Source organism: Bactrocera tryoni, chromosome 1, assembly GCF_016617805.1.
Source record: "Bactrocera tryoni isolate S06 chromosome 1, CSIRO_BtryS06_freeze2, whole genome shotgun sequence".
Taxonomy (NCBI): domain Eukaryota; kingdom Metazoa; phylum Arthropoda; class Insecta; order Diptera; family Tephritidae; genus Bactrocera; species Bactrocera tryoni.
The window spans coordinates 28,870,558-28,894,152 of record NC_052499.1 but is presented as its reverse complement, the minus strand read 5'-3'; the positions used below and the strand labels follow the sequence as shown (position 1 = coordinate 28,894,152).

The following is a 23,595-nucleotide window of genomic DNA, read 5'->3' as shown; positions in this document are numbered from 1 at the left end:
GTCTTTTAATTCGCTGAACTATGTCAATGTAGTCGTATGTCTCGTACAGCTCATCGTTCCGTCGAATGCGATATTCGCCGTGGCCAATGCGCAAAGGACCATAAATATTCCGCAGAACCTTTCTCACGAAAACTAGTAACGTCGACACATCGGTTGCTGTCATCGTCCAAGCCTCTGCACCTTATAGCAGGACGGGAATTATGAGCGACTTATAGAGTTTGGCTTTTGTTCGTCGAGAGAGGACTTTACTTTTCAATTGCCTACTCAGTCCGAAGTAGCACCTGTTGGCAAGAGCAATCCTGCGTTGGATTTCCAGGCTGACATTGTTGGTGGTGTCAATTCTGGTTCCTAAATAGGCAAAATTATCTACAACTTCAAAGTTATGACTATCAACAGTCACGTGAGAGCCAAGTCGCGAGTGCGACGACTGTTTGTTTGATGACAGGAGATATTTCGTCTTGCCCTCGTTCACTGTCAGACCCATTTTCTGTGCTTCCTTGTCCCGCCTGGAGAAAGCAGAACTAACGGCGCGGGTGTTGAGGCCGATGATATCAATATCGTCGGCATACGCCAGCAGTTGTACACTCTTATAGAAGATGGTACCTTCTCTATTTAGTTCTGCAGCTCGAACTATTTTCTCCAGAAGCAGGTTGAAGAAGTCGCACGATAGGGAGTCACCTTGTCTGAAACCTCATTTGGTATCGAACGGCTCGGAGAGGTCCTTCCCGATCCTGACGGAGCTTTTGGTGTTACTCAACGTCAGTTTACACAACCGTATTAGTTTTGCGGGGATACCAAATTCAGACATCGCGGCATAAAGGCAGCTCCTTTCGTGCTGTCGAAAGCAGCTTTGAAATCGACGAAGAGGTGGTGTGTGATTCTTCTTTCACGGGTCTTTTCCAAGATTTGGCGCATGGTGAATATCTGGTCGGTTGTTGATTTTCCAGGTCTAAAGCCACACTGATAAGGTCCAATCAGTTTGTTGACGGTGGGCTTTAATCTTTCACACAATACGCTCGATAGAACCTTATATGCGATGTTGAGGAGGCTAATCCCACTGTAGTTGGCGCAGTTTGTGGAGTCTCCTTTTTTATGGATTGGGCATAGCACACTTAAATTCCAATCGTTGGGCATGCTTTCGTCCGGCCATATTTTACAAAGAAGCTGATGCATGCTCCTTATCAGTTCTTCGCCGCCGTGTTTGAATAGCTCGGCCGGCAATCCATCGCTATCCATCGCCGCTTTGTTGTTCTTCAGGCGGGTAATTGCTATTCGAACTTCTTCATGGTCGGGTAATGGAACGTCTGCTCCATCGTCATCGATTTGGGAATCGGGTTCGCCTTCTCCTGGCGTTGTGCGTTCTCTGCCATTCAGCAGGCTGGAGAAGTATTCCCTCCATAATTTAAGTATGCTCTGGGCATCGGTGACTAGATCACCTTTGGGGGTTCTACAAGAGTATGCTCCGGTCTTGAAACCTTCTGTAAGCCGCCCGACATCGACATTAATAAAAAATGGTCAAATTTAGTATGGCAAAGTTGAACGATGAAATATGGATGCTCCCCAAATACGGCAAGTAATGAACGATATAGATTGTATCGAGATACTTCCTCGAAAACCAAAGCTTGGAAAAGTTTTCCAATGAAGGGGTGAAAATGGACTCAAACCCTTATTTGGAAAAATTGTTAAAACAAAAGCATTGCTCTAGATAATAATTAAGTCGGAGAATAAGTTTCGTTCATTGTTAGGACCATTTTCCTTGTCTTATTTAGTCTCCATTTTTTGATTTGGAGACTTTTTGAACCACCAAAGGGATTTCAGAACACATTGCATTTACTCCATCAATCTTTCTCGTAGAGGAAGCTTAACCGTTGCTAAATTAGTGGCAACATTTTTAAAAATCTGGATGCAGAAGAGAAGACTCGACGTTACAGTCAATAACATGAAAACTCCGTCGAGTAGCAATTCGAATATTCTTGCTATTTATAATTATTTAATACACAATGAATATAGATAAAGGAACTATAAACCAGTTGGGTAGGAAGGACGTCGGTTCTGAAATGCGAACAGACTTTGATTTTCCGAATAAAATAAGAGAAGGGGGCAGACATTTTAATAGGGATATTGAAAGATGAACCCTAAATTTGAATGATGTGTTACGTTATGCTTAGAAAAGAGACAGTTATCTCTAGGCTATATTAGATATATGTACTTTCCTCTAATGTGTCCTCTCCTTTCTGAGATAACCATTCAACTGATGAACATAAGGAAATCTTAACCTTGAGCTTAGCCGAGCTGCATTTACGGGTATGTCTTTCCAATGGCTTTACTTCTTCTTCATGCAATCGCTGGACATTCACCGCAAGATTGTGGTACCTTTGGTTTTCCGCCGAGTAAAGTGAGGTCAGCTATCCTCCCAGAAAGATGCCTTCTTCTGAAGCGCTAGTTTATTGGGGAAAGATCTCTGCTGCGACAATTAGCTTAGGTCTTATTTGCTTAACGTCCACAATATATACATTCACATATACACCTATATAATGTATAATATAATATAAATATATTATATACATATACATATATATATGTATATATTTTTAAATCGAAAACGAATTGGAAATATAAGAAAAACAAATTTTCTGGCGCCTTTTCTGCATGGTAATTGATATTGTCCACTATTTAAAAGGCAATTTAGAGTGGGCGGCTCATTTTGGTCGCATGTGCGCAATCACTTCACCGATTAATTGAAATGAAATTAAACATTTGCACATTTCACTCTAAATTTAATTGCTGCTATTTGTGGAACTCGACTGGAGGTGCATGCAGAGGCGCATTCGTATACATATATGTATGTATGCATATGTATGCGTATGGTATTTTCTGACAAGCTTCTTTAAGTAGACGTAATTACCGATTACACCGCAGAATGAAGGAAATTATATTTCAGGCAACATATGGCACACATGTTACTTTATTTTAACAAAGGTATGGCAAAGTAACCTCTTCATCTTCACGAAAGCTTTTAATACAACTTTTCGGAGTTACAGATACCTTTCAGAAAAATCAACATGGTACTAAGGCATAAATTTGTGAAAAGTGTTCACTTGTCTGCAACAAACGAAACGAATTCATAACGGTTTAACAATGTGAAGATCCGATAGATATAAGGTTCATCGCCCGAGAGTCACTATTGCAAGAGAAATTAATTATCGTGGAGTAGTTATTCCTAAATAGTTTCAGCTCAGCCGAATCCGACCTGAAGTTCTGTTTTGACTACGTCTGCAAACAGACATGTTCGCAGATTGCAGAAAAATTGAAAAATACAATATCGATCGGTGATTTAATTTTTGATTTTGGAATCGAACGCGTAATGAAACATGTGAAAATCGATGGCGAACATCGAGATCGGTCAAACAAGTTTGAAAGTGGCCCTGAAAACGGCTAATACTGAAAATAAATTGACAAAAGCCCACGATCTCGTATTGATACTTTGTGAATATGCTGAGATAGTAGCCAACTCAAAAGACTGCGAGGGTCAAATCCGGCATAAAATATCGGGGATAAAGAGCTGTTCGAGTAACCATGAAACCACTCTATAGCAGTGTTTGATGCTGTCGAAGATTTCAAAAAAATTTTCTGCGTAATTTCGAGACCTTTTACGAAACAGGGCTCACTCGTACAGAGTCCAGGGAACATCGAAGCAACTGCGAAAAAGTCGAGGCTTCTGAAAAAAATCAAGTGCCTGAAGTAGTGTCGTGAACTAAAAAAATTTAAAGAACAAATAAGGTTGTGACACGCTCTCGCGTCTTTGTTATTGCTTTATTACAAAGATGCTGGTGGTCAGAAGGTCTACGTCATCGGAATATCTGAAAGACTATCTGGAATCCAAAAACTCCCAGCGCTGTAATATTTCCACGTTTTAAATATGGAAAATTATAATCGTTTCTGCTACAAACCTCCAACTATGTGAGTGTTTACCAAATCGAAAATAAGTCATTGCATAGAAAAAAAAAGCAAATTTTGATTTTTAGCACCTTTTTATTCTTAAAAGTTTTATTATAAACATACATTTCTTAAATGTACATATATGTGTAGTAAATCATTTATTTGTAATATATAAGCATAATATTTGTACTGATTTCAGATTTTTAAAACCACTGACTGGCACTTCATTAATAATCGTACAAAAATTATATTTATTAGACATGAACTACGCGGTCATGTTAATAGAAAGGAATTCAACGTACACAAACAAAAAATTTAATACAAATTATTGAGTAAGAAATAAAATAGGAATTGAAAAATATGTACTTTTAATTAGAATCGACTAAAATTTCGGCGGATTGTTTCAAGTAGTCTACTAATTCTTTCAGGTGCAATTTGCTACAACGCTTTGCAACATTATGATTTAATTGAAGCGGATCTTGTACAACGATTTGGGCATTCAGTTGTAAGCCCCACTCTTTTGTAGCTGTGTTGTCATTTGTAATATAATTGGTATAACTGTAAGATATATATATTTAACATCGATATTAACAAAAAAACCTTTCATAATTACCGTTCTGGCATTAAGTTTTCGAAATTTTTAATTTCTATATTTGGACGTCCAAAATAGGGGCAAACGACATGCAAATCGTACTTGAAATTTGCGTAATATTGACAAAATTCTTTAATGTGCTGCTTGCAACATGGTGGACTGACCCCAATCTCTTGCATTCCTAAAGTATTCAACGGTATGTTATTAAAGTTGCCGATCCACGCTGTAACATCGAAATTTTATAGTGTTTAAATGTATTAAAATTATATATAATATATTTATAGTATATAAAAACATATTGGAAAAGTTTGCTTACGTCCAACCAGAACATTGGCTAACATATTCTTCTGCAGCGTCTCAATTGAGGGCAAGCACTTTTTGACTTGTAGATAATAAATGACCATCAGAGCCATGCAATATGTGGTGATATGTTCGTTCAAACGCGTGCGCTCCAACCACTTTTTCATAAAAATACAAAGTCGACGAGCTAAATAAAAATGGAGATTAATGTTAATATAATTACATGCTGCATTTTGTTATATAAAACAACAAACCTAATGGCTGTTGTTGGAAAATATACTCCAGCAACTGCGTGTTGCAATAGCTAAGACTGTTTGAAAATCCAACATCGCATTCAATATTTGTCTTTCTATTAGTCATACGTATTATAGGTACACGTGCCGCACGAATAGCACGAATCTGATCCCAATCGATAGAACTTTTCTTAATGACTTCATAAATGCGATCGTAGTTATTAAGCGTTTCATCGCTGGCAGTTTGCTCGAAAACATTAAATTGTCCACCTAATTTGAATACCGTATAAATGCACATATATAAATTAGATACCCACAAGAGATATACTATAGTAATATTTCGTTTTTACCAATATCAACGTAGATATCCAAATCCGAATGGCGCGCTCCAATGCCAGTAATACGCGAACCAAATTTATATAATTTGATACTCTTGCTAGGGACCGCCTTTTTTAACGCTGTTAGCAATGCATTCTCTATGACTTCATATTCTGGAATTTGTTTAATTTTTTCTGCAACTTGCAATTGATCAGCAAAAAATTTCGCAAAATCGCCCATAACCAATGCTCTACCTTCTACATTACAAGCGCAAAATATAAACAAAGAAAATATTATAAATAAACAATTCAATCAACTTGTAATCTGAATACGTATTTGTTTTGCATATGTACGATTAGGGTGTCCTCTATTTAACAAGTTTATTTTTTTGGGTAAACGCATTTTAAGTTTCAATTTTTGTGGTAGAAAAGGTTCCAATAAATAATTTAACTTTTCCATACATTTTACACGCGAATTTTTGATCTTTTGACATATTTTTATCTCCTAAGCAAATTACCTAATAATGCCATGATATACATATGTACATATACATGGGTAAAAGATGTTGATTAAAATAATTTTGGCACAGTTTAAATTAAAAATAAAGAGCTAGTGTACGTGGGATACTTGTTTTTAGGGAAAAAATGTAAATTCCCGGGGCGCTTGCAAAACTACAATCAACTTGCGAAATAACGGACTCCCTAATGTAAATTTGTCATACTTTTCGGCAATTTGTTCAGCTTAGTTTCGGCCGCTTTCTTTTGAGCTTTTTTCTTTTCTCTGTTGATTGGATTGGCTTTAATTTCATGCTTCGCCACTAGATGTAGTGCAGCTTTGTCAGCCGTTTTGCCCAAATCCTTTTTGCAAATGTTGCAGTGGTAAATACTCTGTATTGCTGCTAAATCATTACGTTGAACTAACTTAGTTTTCTCCGTAGCCACAATGGGTTCGGGATTTTGATCCAAAAACTTTTGTATACCGAGCACAATATTGTTCAACATATCACATAAGTTTGTGTCAATTTGATTGTACTTTTGGCTGTAAGTCTCTAAAGAATTGAGGAATAGTTGAGACTCCAATGTTAACGGATGTAACTAAATGATGTTATTGCGGATTAATTTGTGTATAATAAATGGTAAATAAATGCTTACATAAGTCGATCCACCTTCCTGTTCCATTTTTAAAGTTAAACTTATTTTTGCAAAAGGTTTAGACACTTTTTACATATATGTATATTACAAGAGGAAATCAAATAAAAAACGTTAAAGCAAGCTAAAGCGAACGCTATTGTGGGAAGTACAATTCTTTGAATCAAAATATTTTTTTATCTGTTTCTAGCTAATCACAGCTGATTGCTGCATACATGTCAAACAGTTGGCCAATGTTGCATTAAAAATTTTCAGAAAATGTTTGGAATATATCTGCAAGCCACCAACGTGTTAAGTCACCCGTTAACTACCAAACAGCGCTAACAGAAAGTTATGTGGTAGTTTGGATGAGTTTCTTAAGGTAAAAAATGGTTAAAAAAAGTTCTTTACCGCAACAAAGATTCTTGGTTAAGTTAACCAGAACTTAACTAACAGCTAGTTGCGAAAACGGCCCTTAATACCCAATTGACAATTCTAACCGAAACTATTGTGTAAAAAGCTTTATAAGTTGTTATGTATGGGTTGGTTTCCACGCTAAATCTTTCATTGTGCTTGAGTTTCGGAAGCCCTGACTTCTGGGTTTTATCATATGATATATGTATGTTCTCTACTTCTTAGTATTCGCTCTTAATATTTACTTAACACATTTAGTTTGTAATACTTATTAATACTTCTTACAATATTTATAAATATTTTAAAAGAGTTTTCATAAATGCAACCCTATATGAGAACAAATCTTCCACGACTTTTTTTTAACTGATATCGATATGCAACGATTTTAAAGACACATCTTTATTTTTTTCTTGAAAAGTGTGTGAATACTTTGTCTAAGAGAAGTATTTTCTGAATTTAAGTAAGAAAAGGTTATTTATTATTCAAGTTTAGTGACTATGGACGCTGAAGTCGAAGGCAGCGTTGAAAATAATGTACAATCTGGCGACGAAGCGGCTTCACCATCTAAAGATGGTGCGCCTGGGCCTTCTCAGGAAAACAATTCAACCCCTAATATAAATGGAAATGCGGGACAAGCAACGCCAGATACAAGCGAAGGCGAATCTCAATGGTACGTAACAAAAAAAAATTATTGATAAGTTAATTTGTGTGAACATATTGGTCGTAAAAATTGCAGTTGTCTTGGGTTGAAGCGGCAAAAATCTGCCGAGTTGACAGTTCTGTCCCGTCCCGGTTAAGTAGACCCGACTGTTATAGAAATGTTGAAGTTAGACTTTACGAAGTATCTTCGTTTATGTTATAATATACATATAATTTAATGCCCACGTATCATTTGTTCGCATAAAACTTTTTTTTTTCATTTGTGACCTTAAAAAACCCTAGCCGGGAATTCAAAAATAAAAATGTATACAACTTTTCATATCCTTAACACACTACCAAAGCATAAGCTGTTAGACAAACTCCCCGATAAAAGTGTAATAGCTTCGGTGAAACTAAAGTTAACTTTTTTCTTTTTATTATTATAATTGTCACACACAAACCCACAAGTATTAGCATGCGTGCAAAATGCTTTTATGTTGCTTGGTAACCTATTTAATTTCAATATGTTATATTCAGGACTCCAAACAATCAAAGTGCTGTTGCTGCTAAACCTTTTAGTATGCCGCCATTTGGTGGACCACCCGGATCTTTCCGTGGTGGACGAGGAGGTATTCATATAATGCCTTTTGGTCGCGGTGGTGCTCGAGGGGGTGGCGGCAATTTTGGCGGACGCGGGCCGGGAAACTTTGATCCGAATTGGCAGGGACAAAATCAAAATGGCCCACCAAATATGACAAACGGGCCACCACTCGAACTGTGGGTGGAGACTAAGACAGATGATGGCAAATCTTATTTTTATCACGCCATGACACGTGAAACAACATGGACTAGACCAGAAGGTCAAAATATTAAAGTTATGACTCAAGCAGAAATTGAGGAAGTGAATAAAAAACAGCAACCACCTCAGCAGCAAACTCAACAGAATAACGCACAGCTTGCGGATGCAAATGTTAAAGGGCCAGAGCCGGGTGGTCACGCTCAAGGTGGCATGATAGATGCGCAAAAGGAGTTACCCCCCATGTCGGTTGCTCCACCCATGAAAGCACCAGATACATTGACGCAACATCCACCACCAAATATGATGTCACAACCACCACCCACACAACAGACCTTGACGCAGCCACCACCAAATGTAGTACCAAGCGGTGCGCCACCAATGACACAACAGCCTCCACCTGCAATGCACCAACAGCCACCTCCATTCTTTCCACCTGGTATGCATCCACCGAATTTCTCGCAAACTCCATTTGGAATGCCTCCTCCTGGTTATGGTGGTTTTCCTGGTGGACCAGCACCTTGGGGTATGCCCTGGAATCAGCACATGCATCCACCACACGGTCCGCCGGTGCAAGACAAACCGGCAAAAAATTTAATTATAAAACCTGGTGTAATTGATCCTGCTGTAATTGCACGCGCTGCTGAATGGTCCGAACATCGTGCACCTGACGGACGTCCCTATTACTATCATGCCGGTCGCGGCGAGAGCGTTTGGGAGAAACCACAAGCGTTACGCGACATGGAAGCAGCACGAATGGCTGCTCATTCGGGGACAACACCGCAACAGGCAGTGGCGCCCCAAGTCGCACCCACCATGCCACCACACATGATGCCCAATCCTGCACTTATGCACATGACGCCGGCAGCCGGCGGTTATGAACAGGCTATGGCATACAATGCTGCTGCTGCCGCAGCCGCAGCCGCCGCCGCTGCAGCAGCTGCTGCCAATCTTAAACCCATCGAACAAACCAAAGCGGCGCAAGCTGCGGCACTGGAAAAAGAATCCAGGAAGGTGGCAGAGGAAAAACGAAAGAAAGAGGAGGAGCAACAAAAGAAAGTTACGGCAACAGCAGCAAAACCAGTAGATAAATCACGTCCTATTTCAAGTACTCCCATTGCTGGTACACCATGGTGTGTCGTTTGGACAGGTGACGCGAGGGTTTTTTTCTATAATCCTTCCACACGCACATCTGTTTGGGAAAGACCCGACGATTTGATAGACCGTGCCGACGTAGACAAAGCAGTCAACAATCCGCCGGAGCAGTTAAAGGCTGCTGGTAGTGTCGCTGCGGAGAAACAGGTCGAAAAGATTGAGACAGAGAAGAAAAAAGAGGTTGAAATTCCCGAGGAAGAGGAAGAAGAAGAGCAAGAAGATGATGAAGTTATCAAAATACGCACTGAATCTGAATCCAGTGTGGAAGAAGTACCAACGAAGAAGTCCCGATTATGTAAGTAATTAATTAATAAATAAAGATATTTTATTTATTGACATTTATTTTTTAACAGCCGCAAAGCAAACCAGGAAGGCGGATGCCAACGAAGCAGCCGTAGAAGCCGAGGTACGCGCGGCTAAGGAGCGTGCTGTAGTGCCATTGGAGACACGTGTCAAACAGTTCAAAGAAATGTTGCGTGAAAAAGATGTAAGTGAATTAAACCTTTGTCTTTGAATGTGCATGCTTGGTGCTAATCATTCTCAATCGCTAGGTATCAGCATTCAGCACTTGGGAGAAGGAGCTACACAAAATTGTTTTCGATCCACGTTACTTGTTGCTAACCTCCAAAGAGCGCAAACAGGTGTTTGAAAAGTACGTTAAAGATCGCGCCGAAGAGGAACGCAAGGAGAAGCGCAATAAGATGCGTCAAAAGCGCGAAGATTTTCGCAAGCTTATGGAAGATGCAAAGCTGCATGGAAAGTTCGTAGCAAATCAGAATTTATAAGAAATAATTTTTACAAATATTTATTTCCTTGGACACATCGCTTAGGTCCTCATTCAGTGAGTTTTGTCAGCGTTATGGCAAAGATGACCGCTATAAAGCTATCGAAAAGGTGCGCGAACGTGAGAGCCTCTTTAACGAATATATTGTAGATGTGCGTCGTCAAGAAAAAGAGGAGAAAATACAAAAAAAGGAACAGGTATGTGCGTGTTCCCTTAAATGCATGCGGGCCGAGAATGCGTTTGTTAGCTTAGTTAATTTGGGTTTTGGGCCGCAGCAAACGTACTTCTTATTTAAATATTTAGTAATTCGTATTTTTAAATGATTAATTGAATTTTTCATACGTCTCTATTTGTATATACACTTATTATATTGTTAATGCTTCACAGCAAAGTTTATACTTTTTATTTTTTATAAAAATTTTCTTCACTCTAATCTTGAAATCTCAAAACAAATCAAACAAAAAAATCTACCACTACTACTTCAACGCTTATAAATATCGGCTAAACTACGCACGAACAACAAATTGTCAACCAACTACAAAAAAACATAGTCAATTGCAACCAATCATGTGATTATAGGTCAGCTGCTTGAAGTGTGTTTAAAGCGAATATTATTTTGCTTTGCCGTGTAAAAGTTGGTTGACGTAGAAAAAAAGCAAAATTGCTAAATATCGTTTTTAGGCAGCAGTATAAACGTAAGGAAAACGCAGCAAATAATATGTAGCAGCGTAACGTGTGACTGATTGATAATTCATGGTCATCCAGCTGCCAACGACCGCATCAAATTGCATTGATCCGCCAGGCAACCATGTCCATCCTACTACTACCACCCATCAACCCAGTGACTTGCCTGTTCGTTAGTACCTTCACGCCTGCTCGGCACGTTTTCCCCAAATTGTTTGTGTCTATCTAGCTCGAGCTCGTGGTGAGTTATTTATATGCAAATATGAAAGCATTAATACAATAAAAAAGTAAATAAATGCAAAAAACAAATCAGATCAACGTTGACTTCATTAAACAAACAGCAAACAAATGCAAATTATTGTATATCAACGATAAAACTTGGTGATTTACCCTTCTGCCACCAGGAACGTCGGCACGTCACATGTTACATATTGAAGCTATTTGGATGCGCACAGACAAATGGTGTATATTGATGGAGGGAAAACGCAATGGACACATAGAAGACGTAACGGCATTAGGCAGACGACAAGACATGCCAAACTCCCAACAGCTGGCAGTTTAGTTAATGTTGGCGCTCGAGTCTCCAGTCTCTGGTCTCTGAGTGTGGCAGAGCTTGAACTAGAGCGGGAGTGGGAGTTGAGCGAGAAGAGACAGAAACAGTATGAATAAAAACTCAATCTAAACTTCATACATTTAGAATTTTTGTTACAGCCGCAAGTGCAATAAGCATTTCAAAATTCGATATTTCACATTCGTGCCAGAAGTGCATATTTTGAATATATATATATAATAGATTTTTTTGCTAGTAAATCATAATCTATGGCACGTGACACTTATTACCATTTCAAAAATGTCAAACGAATGTGAAATATTGACTTTTACTGACGGGCTTTACTTGTAAGTTCATAAAGTAAAGCATTCAATACATTATCTATATGTATTCTTATTATATAACACACGTACATGTCATTGTTGTCCGTCCGTCCGTCCGTCGACAAAGTGCCCATACACATTGCTTCTCTAATTTATGACAATAATATTTTTAATTTTCAGCTCTACACTGTTGGATTCTCATAATTAAGTCATCAATAAATTTCTGTTTCAGCATTCGACGCCATTTAATTATACTACTAATCTTGAAACTTCTCTTGCAGCATAATTAATTATAATTATTATTTAAGTTATGATTGTCGACTATTAAGTTAGTTAGTAAGCGTCATCTATAAGCCCCTGTTATGTGCCTATAAAATTATGGTGTAAGCTAAAACGAAAGCCAATGCCTGAAATAGTCTAATTCTCCATATTTGTTTTCTCTCTTTGTATCTTCCTGACTGCACTTGCTACATTTATCCAAATGCACATCCCAAAACACAAACTACGTACCTCTAACAAATTTTAGATACGCAAAGATTTCATAGAAATGTTGCGCGAACGGTCGGATATGGACCGGCATACACGTTGGCATGACATCAAGAAGAAATTCGATGCCGATCCACGTTATCGTGCTGTGGAGAGTTCTACTTATCGCGAGGAATACTTCCAGGACTTTATGCGCATCATGAAAGAAGAGAAGCGTAAACAACGTGAGCTGAAGGATCGTGAGCGAGAGCGTGAGCGTGAGAAGGAACGCGAGCGGGAGCGTGAACGTGACAGGGAACGGGATCGTGAACGTAAGTCAGATCGCAAACGTGGGCGCAACGATCGCAGCCGTAGCCGCAGTCGAGAACGCGACCGTGATCGCAGTGACAAGGACAAAGGTAAAGAGCGTGAGAAGGATAGGGAGCGTGAGAAGGATAAAGAGCGGGAGAAAGACAAAGAAAGGGAGCGAGAAAAGGACAAAGATAAGGAGAAGAATGGCGAACAGAAGAAAAAGCACGATGAGTCGGTAAGTTTCTTACTATTACTTAAACAAAAAATAATAATAATGAATATATGAACGATTTGCCCTTGTCAATGAAGGATGAGGAAGGCGAGCAACATGACGATGAAGGGGGTCACACTAATAGCGAGGATGATGAAGCGGAGCGGCTACAAAAGGAACGTGAAAAGCAATTGCGTGCCGAACAAAGTATACGCGAACGTGAGAAGGAGGTTCAACGCACATTGGCCGGGCATTTGCGCGATCGCGATAAAGAGCGGGAGCACCACAAACGGGATGAAGCTATTGGTCATTTCAATGCGCTGCTGACGGACTTGGTACGTAATCCAGATCTGACATGGAAGGAGGTGAAACGGCAACTACGTAAGGATAGTCGGTGGGAACTAATTGAGACACTGGATCGAGATGATCGTGAGAAGTAAGTTTACTGCACTGAAATCTATACATTTAACTTGTCCTACTAATATGTAACATATTTTTAGGCTTTTCAACGAACACATCGACACACTGATGAAGAGAAAGCGTGAAAAATTCCGTGAAATGCTCGATGAATTGTCAGCGCTGGAGCTGACCAGTTCATGGAAGGATATCAAAAAATCTATCAAAGAAGATCCACGTTATCTGAAATATAACAATTCCGATAAATGTGAACGCGAATTTCGTGATTATATTAAAGACAAAACTCTCGCAGCCAAGACTGCATTGCGTGAGCTTTTACAGGAATGTAAACTAATAACACACAAAAGTAGCGAAGTTGTTAAAGACAACCCGAATCATCTGAAGGAAATACAGGATATACTGAAGAACGATAAACGGTACGCCGATTTAAAATCTGTTGCAATTGCTAATATTTTATATATATATATTAATTTTTTTGTTTTTCATTTCCAGCTATCTAATATTGAACCACATGGAAGAGGAGCGCACCACTATCATTGTGAATTACTTGGAAGAGTTGCACAAACGTGGTCCTCCACCGCCCCCCACGGCTTCTGAATCAACTAGACGCAATAAGTAATTTATCATCCAACATTTTAAGTAAAAACACCAATAACTTGTGGTAAAATAACATTTTTATGCGATGTTATGCTCACAAGAATGCATAATGAAAAAGTTGCATTATAACCTAATGATAAGCATTTTATTACACATACCACTTTAGTTGAAAATAACAAAATGAATTGCATTAATTAGAAGCTAATTTGTGTCAACTAACCGATTCAGTTTAACCTCATTCATTATGTATGTATTAGCCTTGTAGTTTCTGCAGTAAATTGTGAAATAAACAAGAATGCAATTAGTTTTCATAAAAGCATTACCAATAAAAATTGAAACAAGGAACCACTTCTTAAACAGGCGTGTTTTATTTGACCAGCAAATTAAGCTATTAGCTTGTGATGGTCAAATAAAACACGGCTAATTACATTATTTTTTCTATGCGATATTTATACCCTGAACGGGTTATATTAAGTTTGCCACTAAGTTTGCAACACCCAGAAGAAAGCATCGAAACGCCTATAAAATGTTCATATAAATTATTAGCGTGACAAGCTGAGTAGATTTATCCATGGACATGGTTGTTGTTGTAACGGTTGCCTAATCCCCGTTAGGATGGTAAGGATTAGATTAGTTGTTATCGACGTCATCCAACGGTAGGGCGAGGAAACGTGCTGTTTCGTAAGCGTCGGACTAAAGGGAGGAGGGTGTCAGGTGAGTAGGGTTAGCAGGGTATGCAAAGAGGTGGATATTGTTATGCGTAGACTCATTGCACGTTGGACATATGTTCGATATGTCGGGGGTTGTTCTGGATAAGTAGGTGTTTCACCTGCTCCAGCCCCAAGCTGCGCAAAAGTCACTCTCGTTTCTCGCGGCAACTCGAGATCTTCGTCTGCCTTGGGTGGTGCTTTGACTCCAAGCAAGCCATTCATTGCCCACAATAACTGGTTCTAGGTTACCGGAATTGATCCGAATTTTATCCGACCAAGTGCTGTTATTTCGGATATCTAACCCCGTTTAGATCGGTAAGTCTTAGTCCACCCATGTCCATCGGACTGACTGCATATTCGCAAACTACCCCCTCAGTTTTTCAGATATTTATTTGAAATTTTGTACGCATTATTTTCCTGCAGAAAGCTGCTCATATGTCGGAACCGTCAATATCGGGCCAGTAAATCATGTAACTGCCATATAAACTGTACAATCAAAATCAAGTTCTTGCATGTAAAAGTTCTTGTAAAAAACAAGCGAAAATAATGTTTATTATTCCAAATGCTTAACGAAAATCTAAGTTAATACCAGAGAAGGTGTAATACATGCAGAGAACTTTTAACATAGAGAAGGTTCACGTTTTAGATATCGTAACTTTCCGCAGGGTTACTCGGCAGAGATGAGAGAGTTTCACCTCAGACAAATTTTAAGAGTTTTGCAGCAGGGGACTCGAAAATAGCAGAATTGAGCATTTTCGATGTTAAATGAGAAATAAAATGCTAATTTCAATGTAAATAAATGTACGCCTACAGATTCGTTTATTTTCTATGCGCAACCGACTCGGCATATAATTTATACATAGATGATCGGTATGTATTTGGTATCAAAGCATATACTTAGTGTATTAGTATGTACATAAGTATGTATGTATGTACATATCGTCACCTGAAATGCAAAATAACGTATCATCAAAAAATTCGAAATTGAGTGTCTTATTGATTACGCTTCACTACTTCAAATTACATACATAATATTACATATGTTCAACATTTTCAGGTTCTGCGGTCAGATATAAACCCGTTTTAACCAGCGTTTGAAAAACTACGCTACTCTCATAGCATTTCATTTTACTCTTGCTACCGCTCTCACTTTGTCGGGAGCCACAGCATAGCCTTAGCATAACAATGTAAAGTATGTGCTCTACTCTGCTCCGAGTTTTGTTAGGTAAAAAACTATAGTTGGAGCGGGAGCAAAAAATTAAATTCTGCGCTATGCTCTGGCGTATGCAAATCATTTTGGCACTTGTTGCGTCACTGGTTTTAACCACATTTTACACTTTTAACAGTCTTTTTACCGAAGAAATCTTTATTTTAAAAATTATATTTTACACTCGTAATGAACATCATGTGTGTGCTAAAAATTACGACGAAATGGACCGCTGCCATGTGATAATAAGGAAATTCGCTGAAATGCCTTTTTCCCAAAAATATGTTCTTTATTTAATTTAATAAACAAATAAGTAATATTATATAATAATATTATATAATAGTATTATATATATTGTCACTTAATATACAAATTAACGTAAAAATAAATGGAAAGCGCTGACAGATATAATAACCAAAATTTAACCATTTTATAACGAAAACTCAAATTTTGTTTCAATATCAGTGCAAGATAACCAAAAAATATAACCACTTTATAACGAAACTCAATATATTTTTTTTATTTTAACGCAGAAAGGAGTACTATGCGAAAATACTTCAGTCACATAAATCACATATTACACATATACATATGTAGACAATTTTTTTATAGGTAATATAGAAAAAAGAATCACGCGAAAAAGCAAACAAAGAAAAATTGTTAAAAATCCTACATATTTGCTGTTTAAGATGTGGCAAGGCTTGTTTTCCTCATAATTGTAAACAATCTAACATTTTCAACGATGAGTGTGCTAAGTGATTTTTAAATTAATAAATTTAGGTAAAATATACCAAAATAAAAGTGAAATGTGAACGTATTTCAATGCTTAGAGTGTATATTTAAATATACAGAGTGAAAAACGTGAAAAAATTTAGTGAAACGTAGATAAATACCATGTGTTATTAGTGCAAATTTTTGAACTTTTAATCGTGAATATTTTAAAAAATAAAAGTTATTTTTATATTATTTTTGGATATATCTTCTCTGGAGAAGCTCCCCTATCCGCACATACCCCATTTATACGGAAATTCGGTTTTTTTACCCCTCCGCCAAAGTAATCGGAATCGTGCCAAATTTACCTACATATACATAAGTACGTATTTCATGATGATTCCATAAAATCATTAAAAATATATAATAGAGTAAATTTTGTATTATTTCCCAAATAATTAATATAAGTTTAAGGTAATGAGTTTTAAATTTAATTTAAAATTAAAAGTTTTGATATCATCTTAAAAGATCTAGCGGTCGCACATGTGCTCATATGTATGTATATAATTATGTGTGCATGTAAACCAGGGGTCGGCATGAGAGGATCTGTCACTGTGTTGGTGAGCACGAAAAAAAAGTAGCCCAGTGAGAAATTGGAATTAAAATTAAGCATCTAATCTAAATAATTAATAGTATAATGAAAATTAACAAAATGTTTTTTAAGGATATATTCCCTATTATCTTTAAAATACTTGGAACATAAAAGGCATTGCATGGCACCAAAGGCATTTAGAATCATAAAATATTTCTCGCAGGGCATATTTGGTTTTGCGCTATAGTCTCGCGTGATGTCAATTCGTTGCTGGCTCGACAATAGGGATAGGAAAGTCGACTCTGACTTTAGTCAAAAATCGATCTTTTAATAGATATAATCGACTTTTTAGGATCGATTCAAGCCTGTCTTGAATCGCAGTCTTATCGCAGTTTTCGTAGTTATTTATTTTTAAATTTTTTGTTTTTTAATTAAAAAAGCAATTTTATTATCCAATACCAATTTGTATGCAATCAAATCATAAAATACTTTAAATTTAAAAAAACTTAAAAAATATGATTATACGTTCATAATTTAATAAAATATTGATATATCTAACGAATTTCGTGTACGAGTTGCTTAATTTATAAAAAGTCGACTTAAGTCACAAAAGTCGATTATCGCGGTTGATTAATCGACTTCCAGAATCGAAAAACTAGAAGTCGATTCCAAAGTCAAAAATCGATTCCGCTCGCGCTCTTTCCATCCCTAGTCGACAACGACTGAACGATAGAGCGTAAGCGTACGTGTGAAGTTAGTTTGCACAATTGTGCTAAGAAATGCCGACCACTGTCGTAGATACTTTATACATATGTACGATGTACGAAATTATTTATACTTTGATACACAAAAATAGTGATTTAGGAAGATTATATAAGCATACGGTTAAGATACTTTGCATTTGAGTTATTTCTTGTTAATCTTGTTGTTATCAGTGATTTTTTTGGCACGATTTGCCGCCCTTCATATCTGGCCGCCCTAGGCCCGGGCCTACTGGGCCTTAGGGCAAATCCGCCACTGGCATGTAGACAAATTTACAAACATTATGCGTCGCGCTGCTGTGACCCCGCGCTCCGCGTAACGACATTCGCGACGCGACGTGTATGCACTGCTATATTATACCTATTAATATAAATATTTGTAATTATCTCACACACACGTAAAAACTTTGTGTTACATAGTTAAATATGGACGGAAAGAAAAGGGTAAGGTTAAGTGGGGCAGAGTATCGCAAGCGAGCTAAAGAAAAAGATGATAAACAAAAGGATACGATTAAAAAACGCGGAAATTAGACGATTTCTTTGGAAAACCGTCTACAGATATTCAAGATCCTATTATTGACCCAACACTCGACGTTCTAATTAGTAGAGGCGTTCCGTCAACTGATGGTTCTGCAGTGTCTAAAGTGTCTTCAAGTGAAAATACTTTTATCAATGTGGCAAGTATATCAAAAGAACAAGTCGAAGATATCCCACTCGTACCAGGAGTGGCAGGAGTAGGAGTGCAGCCCAATCCTCCGGCCCAGGAGCTCTACGAAATCAACGACGATTCAGCTAAATGGACAATCGACGAGTTCACGCGTGATCACATTTGTAAGAACGGAGCCAATCAAAACATCCAAAATGATTTTCCCAAGAGTGAGCGCATTTACAAAGATAAAGCGCGACTGTTGTCGAGACATTTATTCGAATGGTGAAAAAGTTCCGCGAAAGTGGATAATTTATTCCAAAAGTACTGGATGTGGTTTTTGTGGGGCTTGTTTGCTTTTTAATGGCGAGGAGAGTCAGTTCGACAAATAAGAAGGAGGTTTCAATGACTGGAAAAATTCATATAATCGAGTGTCAACTCATGAGAATTCGCCTACTCACAAATTATCTGTTCTGCATATGAAAGAACGAAGCAACGTGTTAGGCCGCATTGACCGCGCATTAACACTGCAATTAGATGAAGAAATAAATTACTGGAAAAACATTCTGAAAAGAGTGGTTTGCCTTTCAGAGGACACGACGAAAAATTTGGATCAATCCACAATGGAAATTATTTAATGTCCTTAGAGCTTATCGCCGAGTTCGATCCGTTCTTAGCTAAACACATTGCACGTTATGGAAATCCAGGCTCGGGATTTACGAGTTATCTTTCTTCAACAACATGCGAAGAGTTCATTGGACTTATGGGAAATAAAGTTTTGGAAACAATTGTAATGGAAATATTAACAGCAAAATATTTTTCTCTGATCATTGACTCGACACCGGATATATCTCACGTAGACCAGCTCACTTATGTAATCATATACGTCCTGCCTAATGGATCACCTGTAGAATGGTTTCTCAAGTTTATTCCAAACACAGGCCACAAATCACAATAAACGACAGATGCTGTTACTTCAACTTTAACTGAATTGGGAGTTGACTTTTCAAACTGCCGCTGGCAATCATATGACAACGCAGCTAACATGTCAGGCAATTATAACGGCCTGCAGGCTAAAATAAAGGAAATTTCACCCCTTGCTGACTATGTTCCCTGCTCAGCACACTCGCTGAATTTAGTAGGTGAATGTGCAGCTGAAAGCAGCCAAGAGGTTTGTTCGTTCTTTTCCCTACTCCAAGAGTTATACAATTTCTTTGCAGCGACAACTCAGCGTTGGGAACTCCTTCAAACCCATTTCACCGTCAAAAGTCTATCAACGACTCGTTGGTCAGCTCGTGCAGACGCATGCAAAAGTTTACGCGAATCCTGGAATAAAATCCATAAAGCGCTAGTCACCATCGGAAATGACACACAACAGAAGAGAACCGTTCTATGCGAAGCAAGAGGTATTCGTTTGAAACTGGAACGTTTTGAAACGGCCCTCATGGCTGTTTTTTGGGGATGTTTACTAGATCGCATTAACGCCACAAGTAAAAAACTTCAGAGTGTGGAAATTGACATTACCATTGTCATAGAACTGTACGAGGCTTTAATACATTTTGTTGGCGAAACAAGAGAGAATTTCGATGATTACGAAAAAAAGCGAAAAAACTGTCCTTCGTATAGGAATACCAAAAAGATTTTCGACGCAATCGAAAGCATAAGCTGCTTCCTGGCGAGACAAACACAGGTGAAGAGATGCAACAAAAAAATGGCCGTGAAAATTTTAGAATAAATACTTTTTTAGTAGCAATTGATACATTGTCAGAAGAACTGAAAAGACGTCGGGATGCTTATAAATTGCTGTACAATAAATTTTACTTTATTACCAACCTGACGAATCTAATCATCTCAGAAGTCGAAGATAAGGCCAAGGCATTGCAAATGATTTATTCTACTGACTTAGAAGACGATTTTACAGAAGAATGTCTACATTTTCGTTCTCACTGCAGCATAAAAAATGAGGAGCGAAAGAGTGCAGTCAGTTTGTTGAAATGGTTACGAACCGAAGGTCTTCAAACCATTTACCCAAACGTGGATATTGCTCTTCGTATGTGTGTGTGTACACCTGCCAGTAACTGTACTGGAGAAAGATCGTTTTCTTGTTTGCGGAGAGTGAAAAACTATTTACGCACAACAATGACGGAGCAGAGGTAAAACGATCTTGCTGTGCTTAACATACTAGAAGCTGATTTTTTAAGCAAATTGGATTGCGAAGATTTGATTAATGATTTTGCTGCGCTTAAGTGCAGACGAGTTTTGTAACACATTATACGAGTAAAACATTTATTTTATTAAAAACAAAACCTAAAACCCTTTTTAAATGTTTTATTTAAATGTCCAATCATCCCTGAAATCTCGGAAAATATTATAAACTAGCTTTATCCGCTAGCTTTTAGTTAAACTATTTTCTGAATCAATTAAAAGTGGGAATAAAGTAAATTCATGAATTATGTCTTTAGTCTATAATGATGGGTGCTGGGAAAGGGGCGGCACATGGCATGGGCCCTAGAGCGACTAGGACTGCAAATCTGCCACTGCTACATGCAACATATGCAAGTATGTAAATATGTACACTCAATGCTTCATTCGAAATTTCCGTTGACACGGACAACCAATGGCGAAGCTCACGTTTTGTCAAAGAGTCAAAGTGTCGACGGACCAACGTTACAGCAATACATATGTATATAGTTTTGAGCATAATTTTTATTCCACGCTCAGCTCTGTTCAAGCGAAAATGTTAAAATTTCTCCTGCCGAGCTGGCAGTGGTGAAACTCCTCCATCTCCCAATGCCCAAATTTGTAGAAAAACACACAACAACAACATTTTCATTCATGAATGCAAGAGCACTTTCAACAGACAAACTCGCATCATTCATAAAAACAAACACCATTACTCTACCCGAGCATGCCTTTGCCAACAAGCGTCTTTTTGCGATGATGGCAAAAGCTAAAAATCATAAATTGAACAATTTTTGATATTTTTATGAGAAAGAAAAAGTGACAACGCCGCAAATATAAGTATTCAAATATAATTAGAATAAAATTGACAACATAGTTTATTTGCCGATATTCAAGTCAAAGAAAATATTCAATATTCCTCTGATTTATGTGTACAGTGATACCCGGTTAAGTAGTACCCCGCTTATATGAAAGTCATCCTCTTAAGTGCCTATATCCTGCTGCATCTGCTGCATCTCACTGTTTGTTTTTTGAAATACATAGAAATTATTGTTTTAAGTACCACTCGCTTAAGTACCCGCACTCGCATATGTGCCATATTATATTTTTATTTTTAACAAACCACAAAAATCTGTATCTTTGATTATGGCACGTAACCGGGATTGACTGTATTTTTACGCGGCTTGCAAAAATCTGCGTCGATATGGATGCACGCTTATACATATATGTACATACATATTTACACAAGTTTGTTGGTAAAGCTGTTATGGAAGGCATATACGCACCAATTATTGTACCAATTTCATCGAATTGTACAACTGATTGTTACGTATATGGGGCAGTTGTATGAATTGTACCGACTGATCGGATGAAAATCAAAATTTTTTGATATTTTGTCAAGTTGGTTGTGTTAGTTGGATTGTGTTTGGGTTGGTCGTGCGATTTCAAACGATTTCGCCATTTTATTTCGGCTGTCGAAGAGAGCGCGAAATAAAATATTAAGTAAAGCAACAACTTCCGAACTCATGTTTAAGCAACGAGGGAATATTCAAAATGAAGTTGGCCTCAAAATTGTATTAAAAGTTGTGTCGTAAGTAGCGACAAGGTCAATTTCTAGCCAAACTCAATCAACTAACTAATTGTTGTGTGTATGCCTTCCATAAGAAATAAAATTTTTTATTTGTGTCTCCTTGTGTTTCAACTGCGCATTGAACGTACGCTAGCATAAAACAGCTGTTTTGTTGTTACTTTATACTAATTATTCCGGCACATTCTCATTACCTAACCCAAATAAAATAATATCCAGAAATTGAGATGTCCTGGATAACAAATAATATTCGCAAGGCATTAAACTGCACAACCAATCAGCCATTCCTCCAGAAATGGATAAATATTCCCGCAACAATTACCAGCACACCAACCAGTGCAGTGGGCTTGCGCCATCTTTCGTTCGAGGAAAAGCGTGCCAAAGGTCCCCTCATTCGCCGCTATGGTTATAAGGAGCGTCTACATCAACGTGGTCTGCTCCCTCACTGGGATAATGGACAGAAATTGCCAATGCCAGATTATCGACCGAAAAATGCGTGGTCTGAAAAGCGTGCGCTTTTTGGTCAAAATGATTATATCGACATACTAGGTTCTGATCGTCTACATCCCACGAGAGTATTATATTCAGTACCATCATGGTTGCGTGGTGTATCGGGCAATGAATATCAAGTGCTGCTGCGTAAACGTAAAATGCTATGCAAAACCAAGTATCCCATTGCACGACCAACAAAGTGGAAACAATTACAGAAGCGTATACTTTATTTGTATCGGTTCCTCAATCGCAAAACCAAGACCAGTTACTCCAAACAATAGTGTATAGCTTATAAAAATGATGTGGAATAAGGCAATATTATGGGATTTGAAAAATTTTATTAAAAGTTTAAAATATGTTTGAAATAAAATCGAATGATTCAATTAAAAATCGAAATGTAGTGTATGTATGTATTTGGCAAAATATTGTGGATATTGTTTAAGTTCCGGTGCTTGAACTGATTTCTGTAGACTCGAAGAAATCGTCTAAACTCCCATCGTCAAAGTCATTGATTGTCAATTAAAGTAGTCAAAGTTTTTGTTTTAAATAATTTTTATTTGTTGTTGTTTCTTGTTTCCGTTCATAATGTTTTCATTCATAATAATTATACTCATAATAACCATATAATAATAGCATAAATCTTAGAGGTTGTTCTTAAATACATTCGTTATACCATTATAAATTTTGTTTTTGAGTACAATAATTAATTTATAGCGTTCACCAAATCTTCACATAAAAAAGTTGATAACTATGTGTGTAAAAACGAACACCAAATGTTCAAATTAAAATCACTTGTAAAAACAAAAATTAATACAGAAAATATTACACATTTTGAGAACAGAAACGAATTA

The 23,595-nt window shown here is 37.5% G+C and overlaps 3 protein-coding genes across 6 annotated transcripts; 2 read left to right on the top strand and 1 right to left on the bottom strand.

Moving 5' to 3' along the window:
- Positions 1–4,170: 4,170 nt before the first annotated feature.
- Positions 4,171–6,692, bottom strand: LOC120782827 (terminal uridylyltransferase Tailor). Its single transcript, XM_040115347.1, has 7 exons — positions 6,534–6,692; positions 6,104–6,476; positions 5,415–5,639; positions 5,086–5,334; positions 4,848–5,018; positions 4,553–4,754; positions 4,171–4,497 (listed from the first exon to the last, which is right to left on the bottom strand). Exons 1-7 carry the CDS (start codon positions 6,558–6,560, stop codon positions 4,308–4,310), a joined length of 1,437 nt encoding a protein of 478 aa, XP_039971281.1. The 5' UTR covers positions 6,561–6,692; the 3' UTR covers positions 4,171–4,307.
- Positions 6,693–7,326: 634 nt separating this feature from the next.
- Positions 7,327–14,213, top strand: LOC120768803 (transcription elongation regulator 1). Of its 4 annotated transcripts, XM_040095558.1 has the most exons (9): positions 7,327–7,593; positions 8,100–9,808; positions 9,867–10,000; positions 10,065–10,273; positions 10,344–10,494; positions 12,381–12,866; positions 12,941–13,278; positions 13,343–13,675; positions 13,752–14,213. In XM_040095558.1, the coding sequence occupies exons 1-9, from the start codon at positions 7,421–7,423 to the stop codon at positions 13,876–13,878; spliced, it is 3,660 nt and encodes a 1,219-aa protein (XP_039951492.1). In that variant the 5' UTR covers positions 7,327–7,420; the 3' UTR covers positions 13,879–14,213. The 4 variants fall into 4 exon arrangements, 2 of the variants coding, with proteins under 2 accessions (XP_039951492.1, XP_039951505.1); XR_005704796.1 differs by lacking the exons at positions 12,941–13,278; positions 13,343–13,675; positions 13,752–14,213 and having other exon boundaries at positions 10,344–11,222; positions 11,386–12,403; XR_005704795.1 differs by lacking the exons at positions 12,941–13,278; positions 13,343–13,675; positions 13,752–14,213 and having other exon boundaries at positions 10,344–11,222; positions 11,295–12,403.
- An 8,186-nt stretch (positions 14,214–22,399) lies between these two features.
- On the top strand, positions 22,400–23,545 carry LOC120767041 (39S ribosomal protein L51, mitochondrial). Its single transcript, XM_040092895.1, has one exon. It carries the CDS (start codon positions 22,480–22,482, stop codon positions 23,023–23,025), a length of 546 nt encoding a protein of 181 aa, XP_039948829.1. The 5' UTR covers positions 22,400–22,479; the 3' UTR covers positions 23,026–23,545.
- Positions 23,546–23,595: the final 50 nt, after the last annotated feature.

Coding starts and splice junctions, on each gene's coding strand:
- LOC120768803 (XM_040095558.1), top strand. CDS start 7,421: ATGGACGCTGAAGTCGAAGGCAGCGTTGAAAATAATGTACAATCTGGC. Junction 7,594..8,099: donor AGCGAAGGCGAATCTCAATG/GTACGTAACAAA, acceptor TGTTATATTCAG/GACTCCAAACAATCAAAGTG. Junction 13,279..13,342: donor GATCGAGATGATCGTGAGAA/GTAAGTTTACTG, acceptor ACATATTTTTAG/GCTTTTCAACGAACACATCG.
- LOC120767041 (XM_040092895.1), top strand. CDS start 22,480: ATGTCCTGGATAACAAATAATATTCGCAAGGCATTAAACTGCACAACC.
- LOC120782827 (XM_040115347.1), bottom strand. CDS start 6,560: ATGGAACAGGAAGGTGGATCGACTTAT. Junction 5,640..6,103: donor GCTGAACAAATTGCCGAAAA/GTATGACAAATT, acceptor CTTGTAATGTAG/AAGGTAGAGCATTGGTTATG. Junction 4,755..4,847: donor AGCCAATGTTCTGGTTGGAC/GTAAGCAAACTT, acceptor TCGATGTTACAG/CGTGGATCGGCAACTTTAAT.